The 26,703-nt window shown below is 44.2% G+C and overlaps 1 protein-coding gene across 5 annotated transcripts in view; it reads right to left on the bottom strand.

The window, feature by feature from the left end:
- Nucleotides 1-26,703, bottom strand: part of RTEL1 (regulator of telomere elongation helicase 1) — a 151,415-nt gene that overhangs the window by 83,938 nt on the left and 40,774 nt on the right. For all 5 annotated transcript variants that reach the window (XM_087962324.1, XM_087962327.1, XM_087962326.1 and 2 more), the window contains exons 13-17: nt 25,798-25,895; nt 21,162-21,217; nt 14,832-14,894; nt 9,758-9,836; nt 6,854-6,986 (exon numbers count right to left, since the gene is read on the bottom strand). In XM_087962324.1, coding sequence (XP_087818450.1) covers nt 6,854-6,986; nt 9,758-9,836; nt 14,832-14,894; nt 21,162-21,217; nt 25,798-25,895 — 429 coding nt within the window. The remainder of the gene's footprint in view (nt 1-6,853; nt 6,987-9,757; nt 9,837-14,831; nt 14,895-21,161; nt 21,218-25,797; nt 25,896-26,703) is intronic.

The raw sequence follows: 26,703 nt of genomic DNA, 5'->3' as shown, positions 1-26,703 counted from the left end.
GGGCAGTTCCAGTGGATGGTCAGCCGCTGAAGCTCACTTTGAAAAGATGAAGAAGTCTGAACCCTGGACTGAGCTAATTGTCTTTATTCTAGGACTGGGACTGGGAACTTCCTGGGGAAGCGAGGATTCACATCAACCCCAGAATGTTACTTGGGTTGTACTTGATTCCCATTCAGATATAGTCAATTGGACTAGCGGAAAGAGGCCTCCCAATACTTGGTTTCCAGAACTGCAATTTGATTTGGGAAGGGTCCTCTTGTCCACCACTGATGACACGTTCATAAAGAAACATTTTTACGTCTGCCCTGGACATAAAACTGAAAGAAGCTACAAAAAGACTTGTGGAGGGGCTGATCAGTTTTATTGTGCAGCCTGGAGTTGTGTGTCTATGGGACACATCTGGTGGGATCCTCTGTTCAAAGGTGATCTGATACAGATCATTCTGGGATAGTACAGGACTCCATAAAAACTGAGGGAAGGACTGAACCAAAGAAAAAGAGAAAGGGATGACCACCCTAATCTCCACTCTAATAGGATTCTTAATTTTGTTATTATTAATCTTCACCTTTGGTCCATGTATCTTGAACAAATTAATGTGAGTTTGAGTCAAAAATGGAACAAGAACAGGGGGATTGTGGGAAGTGTATTCATTTTGTGACTCAAAACTCAAGATGAAAAAGGGAGGTTTTCCTTTTGAAGTAAGGAAATGTGGTATCAAGCACTGATTAGAATGTTGACTGATCTTGGAATGTTTTTGAAGTGCTGGGAACTCTCACACATTTTGGAATGCTTTTGAAATGCCAGATAAGTAAGGAAGTATCTGTTACAGCTAGGCACCATGAAAGATAATAAAATGTAACTTGTATCCTGAAAGATAGATTGTAAATCAAGCCATTTGTATATTGGGAGGGGGGAGTAGAAGGGGGTAGTTTTGGGTATAAGAGTAGAGCCTTTAAGCTTTGCCTTCGTTCCTCCCATCTGCCAGGGCAGGAACCCGTTTCTGCAGAAATGTTACAATAAAACCTTTTTCCTTGGATCAACTTTGAATCCTGGTGGTTTTTCTTAGCCACAATCTCACATGTGTGATTGGTATTTTGCCTTTATGTATATAAACAAACAAATGTAGAATGAAGGCAAACATACAAGTAGTCCTCAACTTACGATGGTTCGTTTAATGACTGTTCAAAGTGTTAGGCTAATAAGGAAAGAAATTAAAAATATTAGAGAGAGAGAGAGAGTAGAGAGTTACTCTATAAGCATGTCTTATCTTGATGTTAGGCAGTTGTTTTCCTATGTATATAGAAGTATTTATCTTTATAGGCATTTCTTATCTTGCTGTGGTGGAAAATATTTATCTAACCTTTGTGTTGTAAAACTAGCCTGCAATGAGTTACATCTCTCTCATATGAAGACACATGATTATCCCATCTAAATCAATCTGAATGGAATGTACTCCCTGGGAACATAACCCCCTACATCTGGAGTGCAATATGCACCTTTTGAAGTATGCTGTTAATAGCCCTCTTAAAGGGCCAGTTGTGATCGATTAACAGACCATAGGAGAAAGGATACTGAAAGATAAACAAGTGCCAGGAGGACATTTGTCTTGTTGCAGGAAAGATGTAAATCTAACTTAAGAGTGTTTTACAATGCAATTACTCTACTTCAAAAAGAATCTTAAGGTATAAGAAGAGTTACTTTCGCCTATATGCTTTGTAACTTTCCTCACGTATCTGTGTGTATGAGAGGAGAGGTCTTACCCTTTTTATTCATCAATAAACGTTAGATTTTGTTCTTCAAAGCCTCTGCTTAAGTTCATTTTTGGCACATCGTGATCTTAAGTTATAGCTGAACCTTACATTTGGCGCGCAAACCGTGGGGCTTGGAGGCCTCGTTCCTTCAAGATAGCTGCATTCAGCACCTCACAAGCCGAACCCCTTTTGAGGCTGGGCAGGCCTTCACCAACGGTGGACAGAAGAAACCAGCGAGGACCAGTGACCAAGTCAAGAGCGCTCCCGGTAAGCTTGAACCGGTGATTTCGACCTGGTCATACGTTGGCAAATTCTGCTTCCATTCAAACCTGAACGCCCAAAAGAGGCTTGAACCGGGGAAGATTGCAATCTCCTAGGCGAGTAGAAATTTTTTTTTTAGGGGGGAGGAAAAGGGGAGTGTTGCCTTGTGTGCGCGTGAATGGGATGAAGGAAATTCCTCAGAGGTTTGCCTTCAAAGTGAATGAGGAGATCTTATCTGCATTTCTGATTATTCACGAGAATATCAGCCATAAAAGTTAGATTTTGTTCTTCAAAGCCTCTGCTTTAAGTTCATTTTTGGCACATCGTGATCTCAAGTTATAGCTGAACCTTACAAAAGTAACAACGGCACTGAAAAAGTGACCTCTGATGGTTTTTGCACACTTAAAAACATTGCAGCATCCCTTTACTTATTTTTGTCATGTTTATGTAGTGTATATTGGAGGTGGAGACTCTTTTGAGAACTTTATGCGACGAAATTTCATTTTAATGTATGCCAATAAGCATACATGCCAAGAGACAATAAAGCTATTCGATTCTACGCGGACCAGCACTCGGCCGTGGCATGCCGGAAACCAGTTCAGGCAAACAAGTGAAGCCCCATTTTCGGTTCAATGTGTAGAGTGTGTGCGTTTGTGTTTATTTTCATGGTCAGGAGGTGCACTGAAGATGGTGTTTGATTTCGTTGTACGAGGTGCAAGGTCAATAAAGTAAACTAAACCATCGGCAGGATGCAGGCAGCGTACAAAACCACACATCATAAATCAACCTGTACATGGCCGGAGTTAATGTTGCAGGATCCAATCTGGGACCAGAGATTTACTCTTCTGAGCTTTCCAACTCAATGGGCTCAGAGAACTTCTCTCCCGCAGGATGTGTAAAGCTTTGGGCTATTCTATGTGTGTTATTGATATGGTACCTTTTTCGATGTTGATTGGGGTGTGTTGGTGGTGGGCTTTTAAGCCATTAGATGTTGTTTTCCTGTGCTGCCCAGCCCTGGCATCCTAAGTCGTTGATAGCTAAAGGTAAAGGTTCCCCTCACATCTACAGGCTAGTCGTTTCCGGCTCTAGGGGGGGCAGTGCTCATCCCCATTACAAAGCCGAAGAACCAGCGCTGTCCGAAGACGTCTCCGTGGTCATGTGGCTGGGATGACTAAACGCCCTCGAAACAGGCATGATATTCCGCTCTGGAAAAAAAATCGGGGCCGGCCAAAACAGAACCCCCCGCCGCGCGCCCAGGGAGCGCCCGCTGCTTTCCCTCGCCAGGGCCGGGCGGCGGCGTGTTGCACGGAGGCTGGTCTGTGGCTGGCCCAGCTCCCTTTTCCTGCCGCTCAGCGGCCTCCGCTCGCACCGCCCGGGCTCCGCTCAGGTATCCGGCTGGGGCTGTCAGGAGTTGCTACTGCCGGCGCAGCTCCACGCGGCTCCAGTCCCGCGTTGCCTCGGGAAGGGAAAGGCAAAACCAGGAGCCGCTGCTGCCGTTGCAAAGCGCCGCCGGCTCTTCCTTTTTGCCTTTCCCTTCCTGAGGCAACGCGGGACTGGAGCCGCGCCAGCAACTCCTGACTCGGGGCCTCCGAGGGGAGGGGAAGGAGGAGAAGAAGGGGTGGGGGGAAAGGAGGGGGCGATTCCCAAAAAAATCGGAATTCCAATTTTAATCGGAAGAATATCATGCTTGCTTCGAAAGTGCACGGAATACTGTTCTCTTCCCACCAAAGTGGTCCCTATTTTTCTACTTGCATTTTTTTTACATGCTTTCGAACTGCTAGGTTGGAAGAAGCTGGGACAAGTAATGGGAGCTCACTCCGTTTCGCAGCGCTGGGATTTGAACCGCCGAACTGCAGCCTTTCTGATCAACAAGCTCAGTGTCTTAGCCACTGAGCCACCGCGTCCCTAAAAGTACTTGATACGCTGTTGATAAATCAGCACTCCTGTTGACTGATTAGGGGGGGGGGGCTGTTTCCCAGGCTTCAATCACTTCCCAGGCTGTTTTTGTGCCTGCTCGTCTAACAATCTTAGTAGCTGCAAAATCGAACCGAACAATCTTAGTAGCTGCAAAATGTAACGCATACATACATGCAGGCACAAAAAACAGCATAGGAAGTGATGGAAGCCTGGGAAAATAAGCCCCTTTGGGGGGCCCAAGAGAAGGACAGGGGAGCCTGGTGTGCTGTGGACCATGGGGTCATGAGTCTGACACAACTGAGCGACTGAACAATGACAACAACATATAATATTCCCGTAACAGTGATCCAGTATAAATGCATATTTGAAGGAGATCAGCAGTCTAGAAACATGAGAAACAAACATACAAACAAACAAGAATAATCTCCCAGGGTCCTTTTGGACCGGATGTCCATTAATCCCAGTAAGTAAAGTTGAGTTTTACAATTCTTTCTATTGCTATCTGCATTTGAACCCAGACATTTCTGGCTTTTTTACAAGTCCACCAGGTACGATAAAACCTTCAGGTGTTCTAATGACATTTCCAGGCACAGCAATACTGAGTGTTGCCGAGCCAAGTCTGAGTTGCATCAATGTCTAGCAATTACAATGGGCAGGCAATAAGATTTCTTGACCATTGCAGAAACAAATAAACACATTGTTCTGTAACAGGAACCGGGGAGATAGTGACAGCCGTGGAAAATCCCTTAGTTTTTCCTCTTTGAGTATCACTGCTGTCAATATTATTTCAACCCGGGGCAAAAGTTGCTTCCAAAACAAAACCATTTTATTTTATACAGATAATTTGTGTCTGGAGGCTGATTTGCAACAGCTTCCCCTGGAAGACCAGGGAATCTCCAGTTTTCAAGGTCTTCAGGAAGCCTTGAAAAAGTTTTCCTGGAACATCTTTAAGGTCTGGGAATTAATGCTTGGAGAGCTTCCAGGACCAGAAATATCACATTCTTTGGAATGGTTTAAACCTTAAATATTCATGTCCCGAAGGTGCTTTTTGCAAGAGGCAAAGGGACTTTGTTTTTCCTTGAAGACATTTCACTTCTCACCCAAGAAACCTGGACGAGAAGTTTCCTGGATGAGAAGAAGCGAAATGCCTTCAAGGAAAAGAAGAAGAAAAAAAAGAAAGTCCAGTTGCATCCTGGAAAAAAAAGCATCTTTGGGACAAACCGTGAGCTGGATAACTTGAGAATCTCCACAGACACTCAGATATATTTGTTTTATTGTAGGTCGCCATCATGTGGGGACCAGGAGAGCAGCGGTTGCATTGAATGTTATCAATGGATGCGGGAATACCTTGGCTATGGATTTTGCTGTATGGCTTTTAAAGTGTATTTATTTATTTGTGATAAATAAATTTATTGTTTTTACAAATTATTCAAGGTAGAGAACCTATGAAACACACCTTCCTTCTCCTATTTTCCCTACAACAACTCTCTGAGGCAGGTTGGGGAGAGAGAGAGGGGGGAGGGAGGGAGGGAGAGAGGGAAGGAGGGAGGGAGAGAGAGAGAGGGAAGGAGGGGGAGAGAGAGAGAGAGGGAAGGAGGGAGGGAGAGAGAGAGAGAGAGGGAAGGAAGGAAGGAGGGAGAGAGGGAGGGAGGGAGGGAGGGAGGGAGAGAGAGAGGGAGGGAGAGGAGAGAGAGAGGGAAGAAGGGAGGGAGAGAGAAAGAGGGAGGGAGGGAGGGAGGGAGGGAGAGAGAGAGAGGGAGAAAGGGAGGGAGAGGGAGAGAGAGAGGGAAGAAGGGAGGGAGAGAGAGAGGGAGGGAGGGAGGGAGGGAGAGAGAGGGAGGGAGGGAGAGAGAGAGGGAGGGGAGAGAGAGAGGGAGGGAGAGGGAGAGAGAGAGGGAAGAAGGGAGGGAGAGAGAGAGAGGGAGGGAGGGAGGGAGAGAGAGAGGGAGAAAGGGAGGGAGAGGAGAGAGAGAGGGAAGAAGGGAGGGAGAGAGAGAGGGAGGGAGGGAGGGAGAGAGAGAGAGGGAGGGAGGGAGGGAGAGAGAGAGGGAGGGAGAGGGAGAGAGAGAGGGAAGAAGGGAGGGAGAGAGAGAGAGGGAGAAAGGGAGGGAGAGGGAGAGAGAGAGGGAAGGGAGGGAGAGAGAGAGGGAGGGAGGGAGAGGGAGGGAGGGAGGAGAGGGAGGGAGGGAGGGAGAGAGAGAGGGAAGGAGGGAGGGAAGGAGAGCGAGAGAGAGAGAGCGCTTTCATAGCTAAGGGGGGACTAGAACTCATTGGCTTTCTAGTCTGGTACCTTAACTGCAAGGCCTCTATTCAAATTGGGACTATATTTACTTATTTAAAGCATTTGCATTGATTTGTTTGTTCATTTGTTTATTTATGTGTGAAATGTATTTGCTGCCCATCTTGCTGTGGGGCTATTCTGGGTGGCTTACAACAATAACACCAGAGGGGGGGGTGGAAACTTCCCCCCCTCCTGGTAAACAATGAGGGAATAAAACAATAAAAATAAAACAACAGTCACCATTTTAAAATGTTAACTGCTTTTTTGTTTATCTTTTTACAATCTCTAAGCTGTCCAGAGTCATTTGATTGGGGCGTACATCTATGGCAGTGGTTCCCAACCTTTTTTTCGCCCCGCACCCCTAAAGAAATTTCACCCGAACCTCGTACCCCCTGAAATAAATAATCAATAAAAATGCCAACATATAGCCAATATCCTATTATTTACCTGGACTTTTCTCGCACCCCCTGGAATATCGTCTCGCACCCCCAGGTTGGGAACCCCTGATCTATGGTATAGATCAGGGGTGTCCATCCTTGGCAACTTTAAGACTTGTGGACTTCAATTCCCAGAATTCCTCAGCCAGCTTTGCTATTAATTACTATTTTTAATTAATTCAAAAAGGAAATAAAGCAGGACTCACATCTGCATCTCCAAAGCAAAAGTGGAGAGCGGGGAAAGGGTCCCGCTAGTCAGAATGATGCTGCGGACTCCCTGACGAACCAATTCCTGCATGCTGAGTCCGGGGCTGAAACACCAGTAGCTCAAGATTTTCCCTGTATCCAATGAATGAAAAATTAAAGATGAAAGTAATGATTTGCATGCATTTACACGTCAAGCATCTATTAAAACTGGAATAACTTTGTTTTTGCTAATCTAGCTAGGAAGAACTAAATGCAATACAATAATAAATATGAGCCAGCCGGGTACTGCAGCTGCCAAAAAAGCCAACACAGTCCTAGGCTGCATAAACAGAGGGATAGAATCAAGATCAGGTGAAGTGTTAATACCACTTTATAAGGCCTTAGTAAAGCCACGCTTGGAATCCTGCATCCAGTTTTGGTCGCCACGATGTAAAAAAGATGTTGAGATTCTAGAAAGAGTGCAGAGAAGAGCAACAAAGAGGATTAGGGGACTGGAGGCTAAAACATATGAAGAATGGTTGCAGGAACTGGGTATGTCTAGTTTAATGAAAAGAAGGGCTGATGGTGACATGATAGCAGGGTTCCAATATCTCAGGGGCTGCCACATAGAAGAGGGAGTCAAGCTATTCTCCAAATCCCCTAAAGGCAGGACAAGAAGCAATGGGTGGAAACTAATCAAGGAGAGAAGCAACTTAGAACTAAGGAACAATTTCCTGACAAAATAATTAATCAGTGGAACAACTTGCCTCCAGAAGTTGCAAGTGCTCCAACACTGGAAGTTTTTTCAGAAGAGATTGGACAACTATTTGTCTGAAGTGGTGTAGGGCAATGGTCGCCAATCAGTGGGCCGGGGACCACTGGTGGTCCGTGAGAAAATTTTGGTGGTCCGCAGAGAAAGGTCACCCCCAAAGCAATTAATCCAGGCTGTGCGGGAACACAAGGCTGTGCCGCCCACATGGCCCGCGGGAACACAAGGCTTGCGTCGCTTGCATTGAGAACACAAGGTAGTGAGGGAAGGGGGGAAAGGGCGGAGGGAGGAAATTTGCCCCACATGCCTAGCCTGGCCACTGGGCTGCTTCTTTCCAATTCTTTCTTCTTCTACTTTTGGCTGCACGCAAGGAAAGCAGCCAAAGTCTTTCTTTCTCGCCCCCAAACTCCATCAGAAATGAGTCTTTGGGACCCTGCAAGGCCTCCTGCTCCAAGAGGCTGCACCGGCCAAGACTCATTTCTGGCGGAGTTTGGGGGAGAGAAAGGAAGACTTCTGCTGCTTTCCTTGCATGAAGCTAAAAGTCTCTCTTTCTCTCTCCCCGTGAGAACGGAGCTGGAGACGGTATCCTGCGATCCCAAATAAAGAACGATTGATCCGTAGGAAAACGGGAATGGGGAATTTTCCTGCAGACTTTTTGGGGGATTTTCCCAGGGTCTCTGATCCTCGGATTTAAAATGATGAGTTTGGTGTCGCTGAGGTATAAAAGGTTGGCAACCCCTGGTGTAGGGTTTCCCGCCTAAGCAGGGGGTTGGACTAGAAGACCTCCAAGGTCCCTTTGAACTCTGTTACTCTAAGTAGAATTTTATATCTTTTCTCTGGCCCACATCAGATCTTTACAAGAGTAGAGTCCTTTGTGCTCTCTGGGCTTTTTTTTGCATACATTTCATTATCCAACTAGGTAACATCATCAAATGCCACGCTGTAGCAGCAATTACTTGGCAAGGAGTCAGGAACAAATCTTCACCCTAATTAAATGAACTAATTGTCTCCTGCAAATAGCACTTCCCTTTCGCTCCTCTTCATTCCCTATGGGAGAGGCCATTCACTGTCCACCTGTACCTTTACTCCCGAGTCAACCCTTGTTCCTTAACTGTTTCCTTCTCCTGGCAGCTCTGTGCATGCGCACATCGGAAACAGGCTCCAGCTGTTCTTCTGCCCCACTGATCTCAGACTCCGAAGGCAACTGATAACTGTCAGACGGCCCTGGCCCCATCTCTGCCTTCAACGCAGAGCACCCGACAGAGCCTTCCCCAAACTCCAGGACTGGCCCATCTTCCTCCCCAACCTCCTCACTGTCCGAGTCTTCCGCCAGCTCCACTGGCCGCTGGTGGGCCACAATAACTACTGACGCATAGAAGCCCAAGGAAGAAACGGTCTCCAATACAGGTAGCCCATGGCTTACAACAGTTCCTTTAGTGACCATTCGAAGTTACAACGGCACTGAAAAAAGTGAGTTATGACCGTTTTTCACATGACTATTGCAGCATCCCCATTGTCCTGTGATCAAAATTCAGATGCTTGGCAACTCATATTTATGATGGCTGCAGTGCCCTGGGGACCCCTGTTGAGATTTTCTGGCAAGCCAAGTCAATGGGGAAGCCAGAATCACTTAACAACCATGTTACTAACTGAACAACTCCAGTGATTCATTTAACAACTGTGGCAAAAAAAAGGTTGTTGACATGGGGCAAAATTCACTTAATCTCTGTCTCGCTTATCGATAGAAATTACGTAAGTCAAAGACTAGCTGTAGTTTTTCAAGGTGCTTTTTCAAAAGGATTGTTTTTCCTTGAGGAAGAATAAGAAGACATTTCACTTCTCATCCAAGAAGCTTCATCGGTTCTAGCAGGACTTTGGGGGCAATGGAAGGAAAAGGTAATCCCACCATCCAGTCCCAACTGATGAAGTTTCTTGAACAAGAAGTGAAACTTCTTCGTTCCTCAAATAGAAACATCATCCAGTTGTCTTTTGAAAAAGCACCTTTGACACAACTATGACCTGGGTGGATGAGAACCTCCATGGACTTCGTTAGCCTCCCATAGTGTTCATCATTAAAGACATGCTAAGTTAACCGCCAAATAAACCAACCGCTGTATTTGATGCCAAGCTGTAACGTGTTTAACATCCAGTTTACCTTGTTTTTTCATTGGCAATGAGTTCCACAAATCGGTCCGGGGCTTCCATTTTTTGTTTTCATCAAGACGGATATGGACCTGGAGAATGAAGCAGGAGAGGATAACATCAAAGAACTGGGGATGAACCTGCATCACAATGTCTCAATGGGGGCCTAAAGGTAAAGGTTCCCCTCGCACGTACGTGCTAGTTGTTTCTGGCTCTAGGGGGCGGTGCTCATCTTCGTTACAAAGCCAAAGAGCCAGCGTTGTCCGAAGACGTCTCCAAGATCGCGTGGCCGGCATGACTAGACGCCAAAGGCGCATGGAACGCTGTTCCCTTCCCACCAAAAGGGTCCCTATTTTTCTACTTGCATCTTCACATGCTTTCGAACTGCTAGGTTGGCAGAAGCTGGGACAAGTAACGGGAGCTCACTCCATAACATGGCGCTAGGGATTCGAACCGCCAAACTGCCGACCTTTCTGATTGACAAGCTCAGAGTCTTATGCATGGAGCCACCAATGGGGGTCCATAAAAGGAGTGTAAACCACCATCCAATACAGTTTGCATTCCATAAGAGTTATTAGGTCCATTTGCTCCGATTCTTTAGTTTACAATTCCTGCCCTTCCAAGTTAGAGATGAGTATTTGGGAATCATCGTAAAGGAGAATTTGAGCAATCAAACTAAAATTCTCCAACCCAAATAGACATGTTCAGGGGAATTAAACTGTCAGCTCAACTAATAACATGTTGTAAAATGCCAAAGAATACGGACAAATAGAAAAACACCATGAGTATTGAACAAAGCTATGGAAATGTAAACAACTCCTAAAAATAAGCCATGTTTTTGAAAAGCTGTCTCTTTGTTTTTCAAAAGCCCAGTCCTTACCTAACAGTTATTTATTTGTATCCCACCCTGATTATTTTTATAGGCAGCAACCATACCTAATATTCCTTGTTTCCCCTTATTTTCCCCACAACAACGACCCTGTGAGGTGAATTGGCCTGACTGGCTCAAAGTCACCCAGCCAGCTTTCACGGCTAAGGTAGGACTAGAACTCATCGTCTTCTGGTTTCTAGCCTGGAATCTTTAACCCTTAACAAACTGGCTTTCTAATGCTTTAATGACCTCATTAAGTCAGTGTTTCTCAACATTGGCAACTTTAAAATATGTGAACTTCAACACCCAGAATTATGCTAAAGTTCAACCAATCAATCAGAATAGAGCTGGAAGGGACCTTGGAGGTCTTCTAGTCCAGCCTCCTGCTCAAGCAGGAGATACTCTATACTATTTCAGACAAGTGGCTGTCCATTTTCTTCTTAAAAACCTCCAGGGATGGAGCGCCCACAATTTTCCCCCCATTGTTTCTTGCCCTGCCCTCTGGTGCTTTGGAAAATAAGTTGAGCCCCTCTTCTTTGTGGCAGCCCTTCAAATACTGGAATCCTGCGATCACGTCCCTTAGGCCTTCTTTTCTCTGGACTAGCCAAACCCAAATCCTGCAACCGTTCTTCATATGTTTTAGTCTCCAGGCCTTTAATCATCTTAGTTGCTAAGGTTGAGAGACACTGTATGAAATGTGTTATATGCTGGACCCAGACAAATGTTTGCAGTTGCCTGTATCATTTAATGATATCACTGTTATATCCAATAACATGCATGCTCTGTTTGCTTAAATCTGTAAACAGTGGTAGTAAACCTTTCCCTCTTAGAGTAGAATAGAATAGAATAGAATAGAATAGAATAGAATAGAATAGAATAGAATAGAATAGAATAGAATAGAATAGAACAGAATAGAATAAATAGAGAATAGAATAGAAGAGAATAGAAGAGAAGAGAAGAGAATAGATTATAAAATAGAATAGAATAGAGAATAGAGAATAGAAGAGAAGAGATTATAAAATAGAATAGAATAGAGAATATAGAATAGAATAGAATAGAATAGAATAGAATAGAATAGAATAGAATAGAATAGAATAGAATAGAACAGAATATAATACTTTATTGGCCAAGTGTGATTGGACACACAAGGAATTTGTCTTGGTGCAAATGCTCTCAGTGTACATAAAAGAAAAGATACATTCATCAAGAGTCAAGAATCATCAGGTACAACACTTAATGATAGTCATAGGGTACAGTAAGCAATCAAATCATACTAGGAAACAGTCCATATAAATGGTAAGGATACAAGCGACAAAGTTACAGTCCTACAATCACAAGTGGGAGGGGATGGGTGATAAGGAGTGATGAGAATATTAACAGTAATAGTAGTGCAGACTTTGTAATAGTTGAACAAAGTTGAGGGAATTATTTGTTTAGCAGAGTGATGGCATTCGGGAAAAAACTGTTCTTGTGTCCAGTTGTTCTGGTGTGCAATGCTCTATAGTGTCGTTTTGAGGGTAGGAGTTGAAACAGTTTATGTCCGGGATGAGAGGGGTCTGTAAATATTTTCACAGCCCTCTTTTTGACTGCAGGATACAGGTCTTCCATGGCAGGCAGGTGGGTAGTAATTGTTTTTTTCTGCAGTCCTAATTTCTCCCTGGAATCTGTGTCTGTCTTGTTGGGTTGCAGAACCAAACCAGACAGTTATAGAGGTGCAGATGACAGACTCAATAATTCCTCTGTAGAACTGGATCAGCAGCTCCTTGGGCAGCTCTTTGGGTCTGTGTTTAGCCTCCAGCTCAAACAAATGGACTGAAGTTTAGAAAAGAGTAACTAGCAGCCAGTTTGATCTAGTAGCTAAGGGACCAGGCTAGAAACCAGGAGACAGTGAATTCTCGTCCCACTTTAGGCATGAAAGCTGCTGGGTGATTTTGAGCCAGGAGGCTCTGAGTTCTAATCCTGCCTTAGGCATGAAAGCCACTGGGTGACTTTGGACCAACCACAAGGAGACTATGATTTTAGGCCACTCCTCTCTCTCTTAGCCCATCCCACCTCAGAGCATTGCTGTTGTGGAGAAAATAGGAAGAGGAAGGAATCTTAGATATGTTCACCATCTTCAGTTATTTACGAAAATAATAAAGGTGGTACAAAAAAAGTCTTTAAAAACCCGGTTTTCCGGTTTGTCGGCTTCGCGAGCGGTAGGGATTCGCGAAGCTTGCGCGATCCCTGCCGCGCTAGCCGTTTTGGGGCTCCGACCCGGACGGGTGCGGAGCAAGGCTGCCCTGCAGGGGTAGCTGAAGGTAAGGGGATCCGGAGGAAGGGTTTGGGGGTGTTGCAGACCCCTCCCTGGCCGGCAGAACCCCTGTTACCAGGACGGTGCAGCGGCGGTCCGCAATGGCCGCCACAAAGAAGTTGACAGCCGGGCAAGTATGCGCAGGAGGAAGAAGAGAAAGTTATTGAAAGTGAAAGTTCTTCTTGGTCGACCCAGGGCTTTGAGATTTATCTAATTTAATTCCTGGAAAAGATGGTTTTCTGATGATTTCTTCCACAAGAGAAAAAAAAGCGGCTATTTTGAGGTGCTGAAGGGAAAGTTTACTCCCTCCCGACGGAATTAAGCCGGAAGGGAGAGGATAAAGAAAATATATAAATTTGGATCTTGTTGGAGGAGATGCCTTGAAGACTTGAGGACAGAAATACAATCTTAATAAGGCTTTAAAATATAGACTTGGATTCTTTTTTTTATTTGTTTGATACCACCCCTGGAAGAGGAAGGGGAATTTTGGCTTGCTTGGATTTATTGAGGATTGTGGATTTTGGGATTGTTTTGCCTTTCTCTGGAATATTTGGTTGGTGTAAGAAGAAAGAGGAATAAAGAAAAGAAAAGATTTATTTATAATGGCTTTCCTTTTTGAAGACCTGAGGGATGAATATGAGCAAACAAAAGCAGCCTGCAAAGATGGCATGGAAAAAGCTTTTCTATTTCTAGAAATGGCGCTGGTCAATTACCAACAGACAATGGAACAGATGGAAACGGAAGAAGAACAACAAGGAAGAGACGAAGACGCCATCTTCATTGAATCCCAAAACTTATCTAAGGAAGAAGGAAGGAAGAGAGCAAGGAAAATGAAGGACTTAAGATCTAAAAAAACATTTGAGAAAGAGAAAAATATGATGCAAAGTAAATATAATGATAATAAACAAGAGAAAAAGGGAACACAACAGAGAAGGGATCCCAGCAAGGCAGAGGTTAGAAGAAGAGGGGGTAGGAAGATTTGGTGGGGGAAGAAAGAAAGGGGAAAGGCGGAGAAAAGCCTCAAAGCTTTAAAATTGGATGGGAGAAGAGGATTTTTTTAGAGACAAAGGATGAAATATAATTTTCTGTAAGAAAGATTCTGCTAAGGTACAGAAGATGGTATTGTAACATTTATATTTGAAATAGTAAATTAGAATGGTTTAAGATTTAATAAGAAATTAAAATGTTGAAGTTTTTAATAATGATTGATTTTTAAAATGTAATAAAATATCGAAGGAAAGGAGGATACAATGTATTTAAACATTTTTGGTGGATAAAATGTACCAAGCAGAACCAAATTGGGTATTTGTTATGCTGAATGTTAATTTTACTAACTTAGGGGAGGATAGAAAGGCATCATACTCTGATTAGTGATTTCAGGAGAAATTTTTTTATTATAAGAAGAGATAGAGGGATAAATGAATGGGCAAAAGATACAAATTTAATGATTTAATTAAGATGGATTAAATAAGATAGAAATGTGAAGAGTGATATGTGCTATTATTTTAGCCCATGCAAAGAGAGGTAACTGGGGCCAAGGTACTTTACTAAAAGATTTTTTTTTTATGTTTGTTTGTGTTTGTTTGTGTTTTATGAGAATATTGGGGAAATTATTGTAGAAAGACAGGGAAAGATTTAATATGTAATGATTTGTTTGTTGTTGAAACTTTTAATAAAACTTGTTTTAAAAAAAAAAAAAAAAAAGTCTTTAAAAACCCCAGTGGCTAAACTGAAGAGCTGTGAAACCCATGCTTTCCATTTCTTTAAAATGGAGTGGCCATTTAAATTAATGTAATGTGTTCAATTTAGGTGCCATTTAACTTCAAATAATTCTTGCTTAGCCTATTGAAAGGATTTGCAAATCATATTCTGATTTTCTAGCAGTTAAAGAAGATGCCACTGCCTTACAAAGGTGTTACTTACCTTATAGTGTTTTGATACCTCACGGCCAGGCACCCCTTCTGATGGACCAAGATTAAAAACAGTCTACAAGAGAAGAAAAAACTAGAATTAAATGGGTGACGAATCCAGCCACATTTCTAGTAAAGTAACATTTGAAAATGCCTTCCCCTTATCAGCAAAAAGGACTTCATGATTATGACTTCATGATTATGACTTTGCTGGCTCTATCGTCTTTCATGGCCTTAACTCAGCAATCAGAAACTAAAAACAACATTTAAAATATGCACTTTTAAAGCAGTTTATTGTTTATTTACTTTAGAAAAAAGTAACTAATAGTCAGCCTAGGCTGGTGGTTAAGGCAACAGGGTGGATGCCAGAAGACTATGCGTTCTAGTCCCATTTTCGGCATGAATGCCAGCTAGGACAGGAGTCCCCAACCACCGGGCCGCGGACCGGTACCGGTCTGTGGAACATTTCCTACCGGGCCGCCGGTTTGCTGGGCGCCGCCATCTTGTTTGACGAGAAAGTGCTTCCAGGTGAGCTTTTCCGGTTGAAAAGCAGTGTTTGGGTCCTGAAGGAATCCTCGCGCCTTAGTTTCATCGAAGGGGGGCTTAACGAAACTAAGGCCCGAGGATTCTTTCAGCACCCAAGGCAAGGCGAGCCGAGCGACCGTCCCAAGCCGTCCCAAGCAAAGCCCATCGACAAAGGTACAAAGGAGTTGAAGGTGGCGGGAGAAGCGGGGACGGCTGGCTGGCGGTCGCTCGCTCGCCTTGCCTTGTCATGCTTGCTGATGCCGCGGATCATTTTGTGATGCCGGTACCGGGCCGTGGCACAAAAAAGGTTGGGGGCCACTGAGCTAGGTGATTTTGAGCCAATCACCAGGAGACGGTGAGTTCTAGCCCCAATTTAGGCATGAAAGCAAGATGGATGACTTTGGGCCAATTGCCAGGAGACCAAGCATCTCAGACTAAGCTAAATCCAAAAGCCTTAGAGGAGTCCTGGAATCTTGGCACTCAGACAAATCAGCCATCAACAAACACATAGAGATAAACAACATCTACAGTATATACCATTCAAAAGAGACAATCAGAAAGCTAAAAAGGAAACAGAAAGACCAAAACACTTCCTCACCAGCCAGCAATCAACATCCAGATAAGCAGAGATCAACACCAAGATGAATATTAGACCAACAAACAACCTGTAACCCCAAATCAAGGACCTACCGAGATAAACAATCCAACAATATACAATATACCACGTGGTATATACAATATACCACGAAGAACACTCCCAACACCAACAGGGCAATCCACTTGCATATAAGCAGAGAGCAAGCCCCTTCACTTCTAGCACTGATTATATTACCTAATCAGGTAATGAAACGTCTGCAAGAAAACAACCAAGCTCAGAGAGCATCTGGAACCCCAAAGTCCAACCCTGAGATACAAATATTCTCTCTGTATTGGTAGGGATGTTTTTCTTAATGAATTTTCTGATTTCTGGTAAAAGCCATTCTCATTCCGTTTTAGATCTATTTGTGATCTGAGGGTGATTAACATCAGTTTCTTCTCATGATTAGCCAGACTTTCAGCCACCATTGACCTCTATAGGGGGGAATGGAGACCATTTACTGGCCCATCTTGCATATCTTAAACAGTTCCTCTTGGGTTTCCAACAGATGCCTCAGGAATTTCCCAGCACAGTTAGTCCCTGATTTACAACAATTCATTTAGTGAGCATTCAAAGTTAAGAACGGCACTGGAGAAAGTGCCTGATGACTGTTTTTCATGATCTTTGCAGCATCCCCGTGACCATGTAATCAAAATTCAGATGCTTGGCAGCGTCCCAGAGTCACCTTGTCCCCTTTCGCGACCTTCTGACAAGCAAAGTCAATGGGGAAGCCAGATTCATTTAACAACCAGATTACTAACTTAACAAATGCAGTGATTCACTTAACAACTGTGGCAAGAAGGGTCGTCAAATGGGGCAAAACACACTTAACAAACGTCTTCCTTAGCCACAGAAATTGTTGGGCTCGACTGTGGTCGAGTAAGAAGCATTAATTTGTGGGTCTGTGACCCAAGTAAGATCCTCCTGCTAGCCTTTGGGGCTATTTTTGACAAGTGTTCCGAGACAAATTCGGATTGTTTTCATGGACTTTTTTCATACTGCAGAGTATAAGCTGCTACGGCCATACAGATGGCGTAAAAAAAAATAAAAAATAGCTAGAATTAAAGAACAGGGGATATTTTTTGCTCCTGCTGTGAGAATGCCTAGTGCTTCGCTCCGAATTTACTATTCCTTTTACTATTTTTATTTTAGAATGTCTTAAAATGATAATGAGGATGATCAAAGCAGCCCTTGAGGGGGACTGAAAGAACAGAAGGGTGGAAGAGAACTTAGTTTTATGCAAAAATATATTATTAAAGTATGCGAAAGGAGATAAGATTCTTTAGTCAGGTCACTTCTACACCCAGTAGCTCTGTTTCCATAGCCTGCTAAATTTGTTTTAACCTAATAGAATAGCAGAGTTGGAAGGGACCTTGGAGGTCTTCTAGCCCAGTGGTCCCCAATCATCGGGCCCCGGACCGGTACCGGTCCGTGGATCATTTTCTACCAGGCCGCCGGTTTGCTTGGGCGCTGCCATCTTGTTTCGATGGCGCTTGAGAAAGTGCTTCCGGGTGAGCTTGTCAGTCGTCGGTTGGAAAGCGGCGTTTGGGTGCTGAAGGAATCCTCGCGCCTTAGTTTTGTCGAAGGGGGGGGCGGCTTCGAACGAAGAGCCGTCCCGATGGCGGTGGAGTCTCGCGTTACTCAGGAGGAGATTAAGAAAGAGCCCGAAAAGCACAAAAAAGGTACAAAGGAGGAGTTGAAGGTGGCGGGGAGAAGCGGGGGACGGCTGGCTGGCCGGTCGCTCGGCTCGCCTTGCCTTGGTCGTGCGTGCTGATGCCGGTACCGGTCCGTGGATCATTTTGTGATGCCAGTACCGGTCCGTGGTACAAAAAAGGTTGGGGGCCACTGTTCTAGCCCAACCCCCTACTTAGGAAGGAAACCCTACCCCATTTCAGACAAATGGTTGTCCAATCTCTTCTTAAAAGCTTCCAGTGTTGGAGTATTTACTTCTGGAGACAAGCAGTTCCACTGGTTAATTGTTCTGTCAGGAAATCTCTCCTTAAGTCGCTTCTCTCCTTGATTACTTCTTGTCCTACCCTCAGGTGATTTGGAGAATAGCTTGACTCCATCCTCTTCTTTGGGGCAGCCCCTGAGATATTGGAACACAGCTATTATATCACCCCTAGTCCTTCTTTTCATCAGACTAGACATATCCAGTTCCAGCAACCGTTCTTCATATGTTTCAGCCTCCAGTTCCCTAAGCATCTTTGCTGCTCTTCTCGGCACTCTGGGTCTCAGCATCTTTTTTTCATCGTGGCGACTAAAACTGGATGCGGGATTCCAAGGGTGGCCTTACCAAGGCCTTATAAAGCGGGATTAACACTTCATGTGATCTTGATTCTATCCCTGTTTATGCAACCTAGGACTGTGTTGGATTTTTGGGCAGCTGCAGCGCACTCTCATATTTAAATGATTGTCCACTAGGACTCCAAGATTCCTCTCATAGTTGCTATTTGTAACTGTCCTTGCTCAGCCCTTGTACAGGCAGTCCTCAACTTATGACCATAATTGAGACCAACGTTTTATGTCGCTAAGTGAGACATTTGTTAACTTTTGAGTTTTGTCCCATTTTACAACTTTGCTTGCCACAAGTTGTGAAAGTGAATCGTTTTGCAGTTGTTAATAATCCGGTGGCTAAGTGGATCTGGCTTCCTCGTTGACTTTGCTTTTCAGAAGGTTGCAAAAGGTGTTCGCAGGATCCGAGCGGGACGGGATGGGACGCTGCAACCGGCATAAACCGTCTCTTGCTGGTCACTTCTACCCGACCCATTAGAGCAGTCAACCTGGTCCCTACCGCCCACTAGTGGGCGTTCCAGCTTTCATGGTGGGCGGTAGGGTTTTTGTCCCCTACTTTATAAATCACCATTACTGTGGAACCGGTGGGCGGTTAGAGAAAACTTTACTACTAACAGAGATACAAAAGTGGGCGGTAGGTATAAAAAGGTTGACTGCCCCTGCATTAGAGCAAGGAGGCAGGGAATGTTGTGGGTCCCACCCCTGCGGGAGATACACCTGGTGGGACCCAGAAGAAGGGCCTCCTCCATGGTGGCTCCGTCTCTCTGGGATATCATTCCCCCAGAGATTAGAATGGCCCCCTCACTAATACTCTTCCGAAAGGCACTGAAGATCTGTGATCTGCTGTGGTCGGGGCGGGGGGGTAGGAGGTGGTTTCTCCCCCCCTCCCACCAAATTTTGTTCCATTGTACTTTACTAATTCATTTGATTCTTAGTTAGTCTTTATTGTTTTCTGGTTTTAATTTTAGTTTTTAAATAAGGTTTTACATTGCGTAAGCCGCCTCGAGTCGCCATGGTTGAATAGGCAGCAGTATTAATTTATTAATAAAATAAATAAATAAATAAGAACCTGTTGCCAAGCATCCAAATTTTGGTCCCCTGACCATGAGGATATTTGCAAATTGCCGTTAAGTGTGAAAAACGGTCGCTTTTCTCAGGGATAAACTTCCAGCAGTCACTAAATGAACTGTTGGAAGTTGAGGACTACCTGTAGTTGGAACTGGGAACTCCCATCGCAATCCTAGGGTAAAACATTGCGTGACCGCCCTGACTTATGACCACGGTTGTGCCACGCCCACCTGCCATCATTAAGGAGGATTTCACATTGTGGTGGCAGCATCCCACGATGATGGGGTTGTTATTTGCAACCTCCAGCCGCCTTCCCCATGGACTTTGCCTATCAGAAACCGAAGATCGCCAAAGGCCATCGTGTGACTGCAGGACGCTGCAATGTTGCATTTGCGAGCGGGTTGCAAGCGCCTGAATTGCGATCACATGGCCATGGGGGGGAATGCTGCGACGGCCACCACTGCAAATACCTTTGTGGCGCAGTAGTTAGAGTGCAGTATTGCAAGCTACTTCTGCAGCCAGCTGCCTACAATTTGGCAAGGTTGACTCAGCCTTCCATCCTTCCGAGGTGGGTAAAATGAGGACCCAGATTGTTGGGGGCAAGAGGCTGACTCTGTAAACCGCTTAAAGAAGACTGTAAAGCACTATAAAGCGGCATATAAGTCTTAAGTGCTATTGCTATGAAGTCCCCTTCATTCAGTGCAGTTGTTAATTTTGAATGGTTGCTTTACAAGAGGATGTTCAATGAGGCCTGGCTGTATTTCTGCCTCTTTAATGAGTTTAGATATTAATGAACTGTGCAAACCCTAGAAAATAGGTTGATTTGAGAATCAGGTCAAGCACCTACTGTACTATCAATGCAATTACAAGATAGGAATGTAATTGGATTTGCAGTTAATTATGCTAATGCAGTTCATAAAATCATTGGGCTCTTGCCGATGAGGAAAAAGCATATTTCAATCAGAATAGAGCTGGAAGGGGCCTTGGAGGTCTTCTAATCCAACCTTCTGCTCAAGCAAGAAACCTTACACCATTTCAATGGAGTCTCTTCTTAAAAACCTCCAGTGATGAAGCACCTACACCTTCTGGAGGCAAGTCGTTCCACTGGTTAACTGTCCTCACTGTTCGGAAGTTTCTCCTTAATTCCATGTTGCTTCTCTCCTTGATTAGTTCCTATCCATTGCTTCTTGTCTTGCCTTCTGGTGCTTTCGAAAATAAGTTGACTGCCTCTCCTTTGGGGCACCCCATCAAATGCTGGAATAGTACTATCATGTCTCCACTAGTCCTTTTTTCCTCTAGACTGGCTATACCCGGTTCCTGCAACCGTTCTTCATATGTTTTAGTCTCCAGGCCTTTAATTGGTGCAATGAAATAGCTACTTCTGTTTTTTTTGCTAATATACACATCTATATATGTAGTGTGTACTACACTGGGGTTGAAAACAACTTGATAGTACATAATCAATTAATCAATCATGGATGTGTCCACATTACATATCACCGTAGAGTCCAAAGCATTGTTTTTTTCAAACTCAGCAACTTTAAGAGGCGCGGAATTCAACTCCCAGAATCCTTAGCCAGGATGCATTGGAAGTGCAGACATCTTAAGGTTGCTGAGTGTAAGGAATAGTAATGTAACAATTTTGGTCAATTTCTTTTTGACCAAACAGTATATCTTTTTTTGTCCTGACTAATTCAGTGTAAAGTACAGCTTGGATAGCCATCTAGTGGTGGTTAAGAAAACATCAAGGATGGTGGAACACCAAGCATAAAAATATACAGTATTTTTATATATTTAATTCAAGAACTGAGAGTTTACCTGAATTACATCTGCAAATTTATGCAGTCCAGCAGTGTTAGTGAATATCCCAGAACCTAGAACAAAAAAGTATGAAAACAATATTTCTATATATCCCAGAAAACATGACAAATATACTTTGAACATACTGTTTCCCGTTTTGTTATTCACTACCATACAGGAAGTTTAGAAGATGGTGTTAAATAAAATTATCTAAAATTCCAACTACTTTGACACAATCTAAGTCGTCTTCGGCTTACAACTGTTCGTTTACTGACCATTCAAAGTAACAATGGCACGAAAAAAAAGTGACACGATCCGTTTTTCACACCTACGACCATTGCAACATCCACCTGGCCACGTGATTTCCATTTGGATGCTTGACAACTGACTCACATTTATGATATTTGCAGTGTCCCAGGGTCGTGTAGTCAGAGGTCTCCAACCTTGGCAACTTTAAGACTTGTGGACTTCAACTCCCAGAATTCTCCAGCCAGCATAGCTGGCTGGAGAATTCTGGGAGCTGAAGTCCACAAGTCTTAAAGTTGCCACGGTTGGAGACCTCTGATATAGACAAGCAAAGTCAATGGGGAAGCCGAATTCACTTAACAACCGTGTGACTAATTTAACAACTGCAGTGAGCCACTTAACAAACGTGGTGAGGAAAGTCATAAAATGGGGCAAAACTCACTTAGCAAATTTCTCGCTTAGCAACATACATTCCGGGCTCAGTTGTGGTTCTACGGGAAGTTGAGTACTGCCTATATAAACAAGCATAAGCTGAAGCCTTAAGGGCCAGATAACATCAATTCATCTGCAACTCCTCTCCCAAAAATTGACAGTAACGACTAGCCAGTCTAGCCTTGGAAGCCTCCAATCTCCCAATCATCTTTGTTGCTCTGAGGCCTGTGAAAAGTTACATGGAAATGATAAAGAAGATTTCAATGCACAGGGTGAGACTAAGGTGAAGCTGCCATACCTAAAAATGAAGCAGGTACATAGAATGGATAAAAAAGCCAGGAATCTTGTCTAAAGGATCCCTCTGGGAGATAATGTATTATTTCCTGCCCTTATTTTTATAAACAACTCAAGGTGACAAACATACTTAAGCCTCCTTCATCCTCCTATTTTCCCCACAACAAACTTGTAAGGTGGGATGGGTTGAGAGAGAGTGTGATTGGCTCAAAGTCAGCCAGCCAGCCAGCCAGCCTTCATGCTGAAGGCAGGACTAGAACTCACAGCCTCTTGTTGATTGGCCCAAAGTCACCCAATTGTTTTTTTTTGTACCTAAGACAAGGCTAGAACTCACGAAAACAAGTGGAAACATTTTCACCTGAACCAGACGAAAGAGCTTGGATCTGACCACATGGAAAACTCCTCCCCAGATCCCATTAACAGCTACCAGATTTGTCAATCAACAAGGTAAGAGTAGTTGCCAATCTTGTCAATCAACAAAGCAAAGGTCTTTGGGAGAGAAAAGGGGTCCAGAAGCCCACCCACTGTTTGAGTTGTCTTTGGATCCAGACTGGATGGCCGCCATCCCTCTGGTTAATGTCTGCCAGCCTAGCTGGGAAGGACGTCAGCAAGTGTGAATGAGTGTTTGGATGCACGTGAGAAAGTACAAAAGTACGTTATCAATGAAGAATGGTTAAAGGAATTGGGTATGGCCAGTCTAGAGAAGAGAAGGACTAAGGGGGACATGACAGCAGTCTTCCAGCATTTGAGGGGCTGCCCCAAAGAAGAGGGGGTCAAGCTATTCTCCAAAGCACCAGAAGGCAGGACAAGAAACAACGGATGGAAACTCATCAAGGAGAAAAGCAACCAGGAATTTAGGAGAAACTTCCAAACAGCGTGGACGATTAACCAGTGGAACAGCTTGAATCAAGAAATCATGGGTGCTCCATCACTGGAGCTTTTTAAGAAGGGAATTGGACAGTCACATGTCTGAAATAGTATAGTCTTCCTGCTTGAGATGGGGTTGGACTAGAAGACCACCAAGGTCCCTTCCAGCTCTATTTTGATGGATTAACCTGTCAAGTTTTGCTGTTCTTTCATATTCACCGGGTCTCTGGGTCTTCCAAAGAACTGGTTGTGCCTCAGAATCTTCCGTTGAATGTGATTCAAGTGTGACTAATGACCAGAACTGTGTGTTGAGCGTGTGACCAACCGGGGAGCATGTGTAATAAGAGTACATCCTTCAGCCGTGCAATTAAATGATATGAGACGCCACGACAAACACCAGGTCACCAGCAAACGGGGGAGGAGGGGAAAACGAAACACAAGTATCTTTAGAAATGGAAACACCCTCATCACTTTGTAATTCAAACAACTGAAAGGTTACAAACACATGAACTGCTCCGGAACATCTTTACAATTTCTGGTTAATTTGATATGACTCAGACACTGTGTTCACACTTGACAGGGTTCACCCTACGGCCAATGTAGGAAATAAATCAATCCAATTAGGAATTAATTAATGTAGGAAATAAATTAATCAATGTAGGAAACAAATTCATTAATGCATTAATTCATTGGGGGTTAATGTTCTTTAATATCGACTGGCATACACATGTGATCAAACTCTTTAAACAGTTTTGTTTACTCTCGGGTTTAAGAGGAGTGCTTAAGTGGATTATCTGGAAACAGAAAATTGGATTTAGCAGGTCAAAACCTGTCAGAAACACTTAACATATTCTATAGAAATGGTTTCAAAATGATCCATCATTAATGGTTAAATACAAAAAAAAAAAAAAAAAAGCAGCTTTTAATTGTTCCACTGGCAGATGTGGCTATGCATGCTTTTAAAACTCCCAGAGATTTTTAATTAGATTTAACCTGATTTGGGGAAAATTTCAACAGGAAGAGAGAGAAGCTAAAGGGATGGAAGGGGGATCATAAGACGCTTAAAGTTTTTGACTAACTCAATGGTCCCCAGGGGACTGGTCCCATGGAGAAGGGCGTGGTTTCGCGTGCTGCTGTGTGCATCCCACGGATGGGGCTTCACTCGTTTGCGCAGCCCAGTTTCTGGCATACCGCTGCCCGGTGCGGTCCATAAACTAGGATTTGGGGACCCCCTAGTCTAACTCAGATCTAGGCATTTTACGGAGCTAATATCCCTTACCATAACGTTATCAAAGCAACCAGTTCCAGTTAATGTTACGGCCTTGCTTACACCAACCCTGATTCCCGGGCAGTTTCAAAGTCAGCTCAGTACAGGTAAGTCCTCGACTTACAACAGTTTGAAGTTACAACTAGAGTGGGAAAAGTGACTTTACGACCGTTTTGCAACATCCCCACGGTCGCAGGATGAAAATTCAGACGTTTGGCCACTGGTTCCTATTTTAGGACGGTTGCAATGTTCCGGAGTCACGTGATCCCATTTTGCGATCTTCTGACAAACTAAGGCAACGAGGAAGACAGATTCACTTAACAACCACGTTACTAACTTAATAACTGCAGTGGTTCACTTAACAACGGCGGCAAGAAAAGTCGTAAAATGGGGCAAAGCTCACTTAACAAATGTCTCATGGAACAACAGAAATTTTGGGCTCAATGGTGGCCCTAAGTCGAGGCCTACCTACATGCCACTCATTGCAACAGAGCTCTTATTTAGGATAAATGCCAGGCTGCCTTGATCCAACAGAGCCAAAACTGGCGAATCCACCAGTATCTGCCCATTTCTGGACTGGGAGGCCCTTCTCACTGTCACCCAAGCCCTCTTGCAACCTCTTGCTTAGATGGCTGCAATGAGCAACACACATGGCTGCCCTGAAGAGCATTCGGGAACTTCAGCTGGTGCAGAAGGCAGCTGGGCGGGATAGTAAATTCAGGTAATCCTCGACTTACGACCACAACTGAGCCCAAAATTTCTGCTGCTAAGGGAGACATTTTTTAAGTGAATCTGGCTCCATTTTATGACCTTCCTTGCCAGCGTTGTTAAGTGAATCGCTGCAATGGTTAAGTAAGTAACAAAGCTGTAAAGAAAATCTGGCTTCTCCATTGACTTGGCTTCTCAGAAGATAGTAAAAGGTGATCATGTAACCCTGGGAGACTGCAACCATTACTATTACCAGGCCTTAGTAAGGCCACACCTAGAGTACTGCATCCAGTTTTAGTCGCCATGGTGTAAAAAAGATGCTGAGACTCTAGAAAGAGTGCAGAGAAGAGCCACAAAGATGATCAGGGGACTGGAGGCTAAAGCATATGAAGAACGCTTGCTGGAACTGGATATGTCTAGTCTGATGAAAAAAAGGACCAGGGGTGACAGGATAGCAGTGTTCCCATATCTCAGGGGCTGCCACAAAGAAGAGGGAGTCAAGCTATTCTCCAAAGCCCCTGAGGGCAGGACAAGAAGCAATGGGTGAAAACTAATCAAGGAGAGAAGCAGCCTAGAACTAAGGAGAAATTTCCTGATAGAACAATTAATCAGTGGAACAACTTGCCTCCTGGAGTTGTGAATGCTCCAACACTGGAAGTTTTAAAGAAGAGATTGGATAACCATTGGTCTGAAGTGGTGTAGGGCTTCCTGCCTAGGCAGGGGAGTTGGACTAGAAGACCTCCAAGGTCCCTTCCAACTCCGTTTATTCCATTCTGTAATTCCAGTTTTCCATCCTCCCCAAGACATCTTTTTCCCCATAAAAACGGGGTCTATACTTACGGCCAGCTAAATACTGCACAATTTGTTCCAGTGATTCAAGGAGAGAGTTCTGGGTTTGGAATGTGATTTGAGCCTTGGCGAACAAGTCAAATATGTAGCTAGAGATTCAAGCAGAAACATACTGTTAAGAAAGTATTTTTAGTACATCCTGAAAGGAAACAGCCTTCCTCTCCCTGTAGGATGAAAACCATGCTGCCATCCTTCGCTTACAAAATCCAATTTTCTTTTTCCTTTTTTTTTTTTTTTCAACTTGCCACAAATCATCACTATGCCACCCACACTTGACATTGGATTCAAAACGGGGAGGAAAGGAAGACAAAAACAGTAGACTTTATAGCTCTATGCCTCATTTGGAAGCGTAAGTTAGCAGAAAGCTCAGCCTCGTTCTGCAACAGCTTATCCCAGGTTTACCTGCCAAGATCAACGGGGCATCTTGTCTTAAAACAAAACTATTTTGAAATAAATTTCTGATTCAACAAGAGGGAAGTCAGTGTGGTTTACACACCAATGTTTCGGCCTACCTTAAATCACAGGTTGTTGGGAAGGTGACCTGTGGAGAAGGAGGATAGTAGCCATTCCCTGGAGTTGCTGAAGGGAAGGGGCAGGATACAATCAGGGCTGGGCTGCTGCGGGGTTCGCAGGGGTTTGGGAGAGCCCCTAGCTAAGATTTTGGGCCGTTCGGACAACCCCCAAATCCCACTCCTGGCTGGCTCACCCGCCCACCCCTGCCAGGAGTCCCCACACGACTCGTTTTGGATGCAGGTAAGTGCAGGGCATGTGCAGAGGCTCAGAGAGGGTGAAAAACAAGCCTCCGGGAAGTTCAGGAAGGCCAGAAATGGGCCCGTTTCAGCCTCCAGAGCCTGAGGAGACTGTTTTCGCCCTCCCAGAGGCTCGCGGAAAGCCTCC

The sequence above is a fragment of the Notechis scutatus genome, chromosome 3 (genome assembly GCF_049901735.1).
Source record: "Notechis scutatus isolate UNSWTSFEM ecotype Mainland chromosome 3, rNotScu1.2, whole genome shotgun sequence".
Lineage (NCBI taxonomy): Eukaryota > Metazoa > Chordata > Lepidosauria > Squamata > Elapidae > Notechis > Notechis scutatus.
The sequence above is the reverse complement of the archived record's forward strand: the minus strand, read 5'-3'. Positions and strand labels throughout refer to the sequence as shown.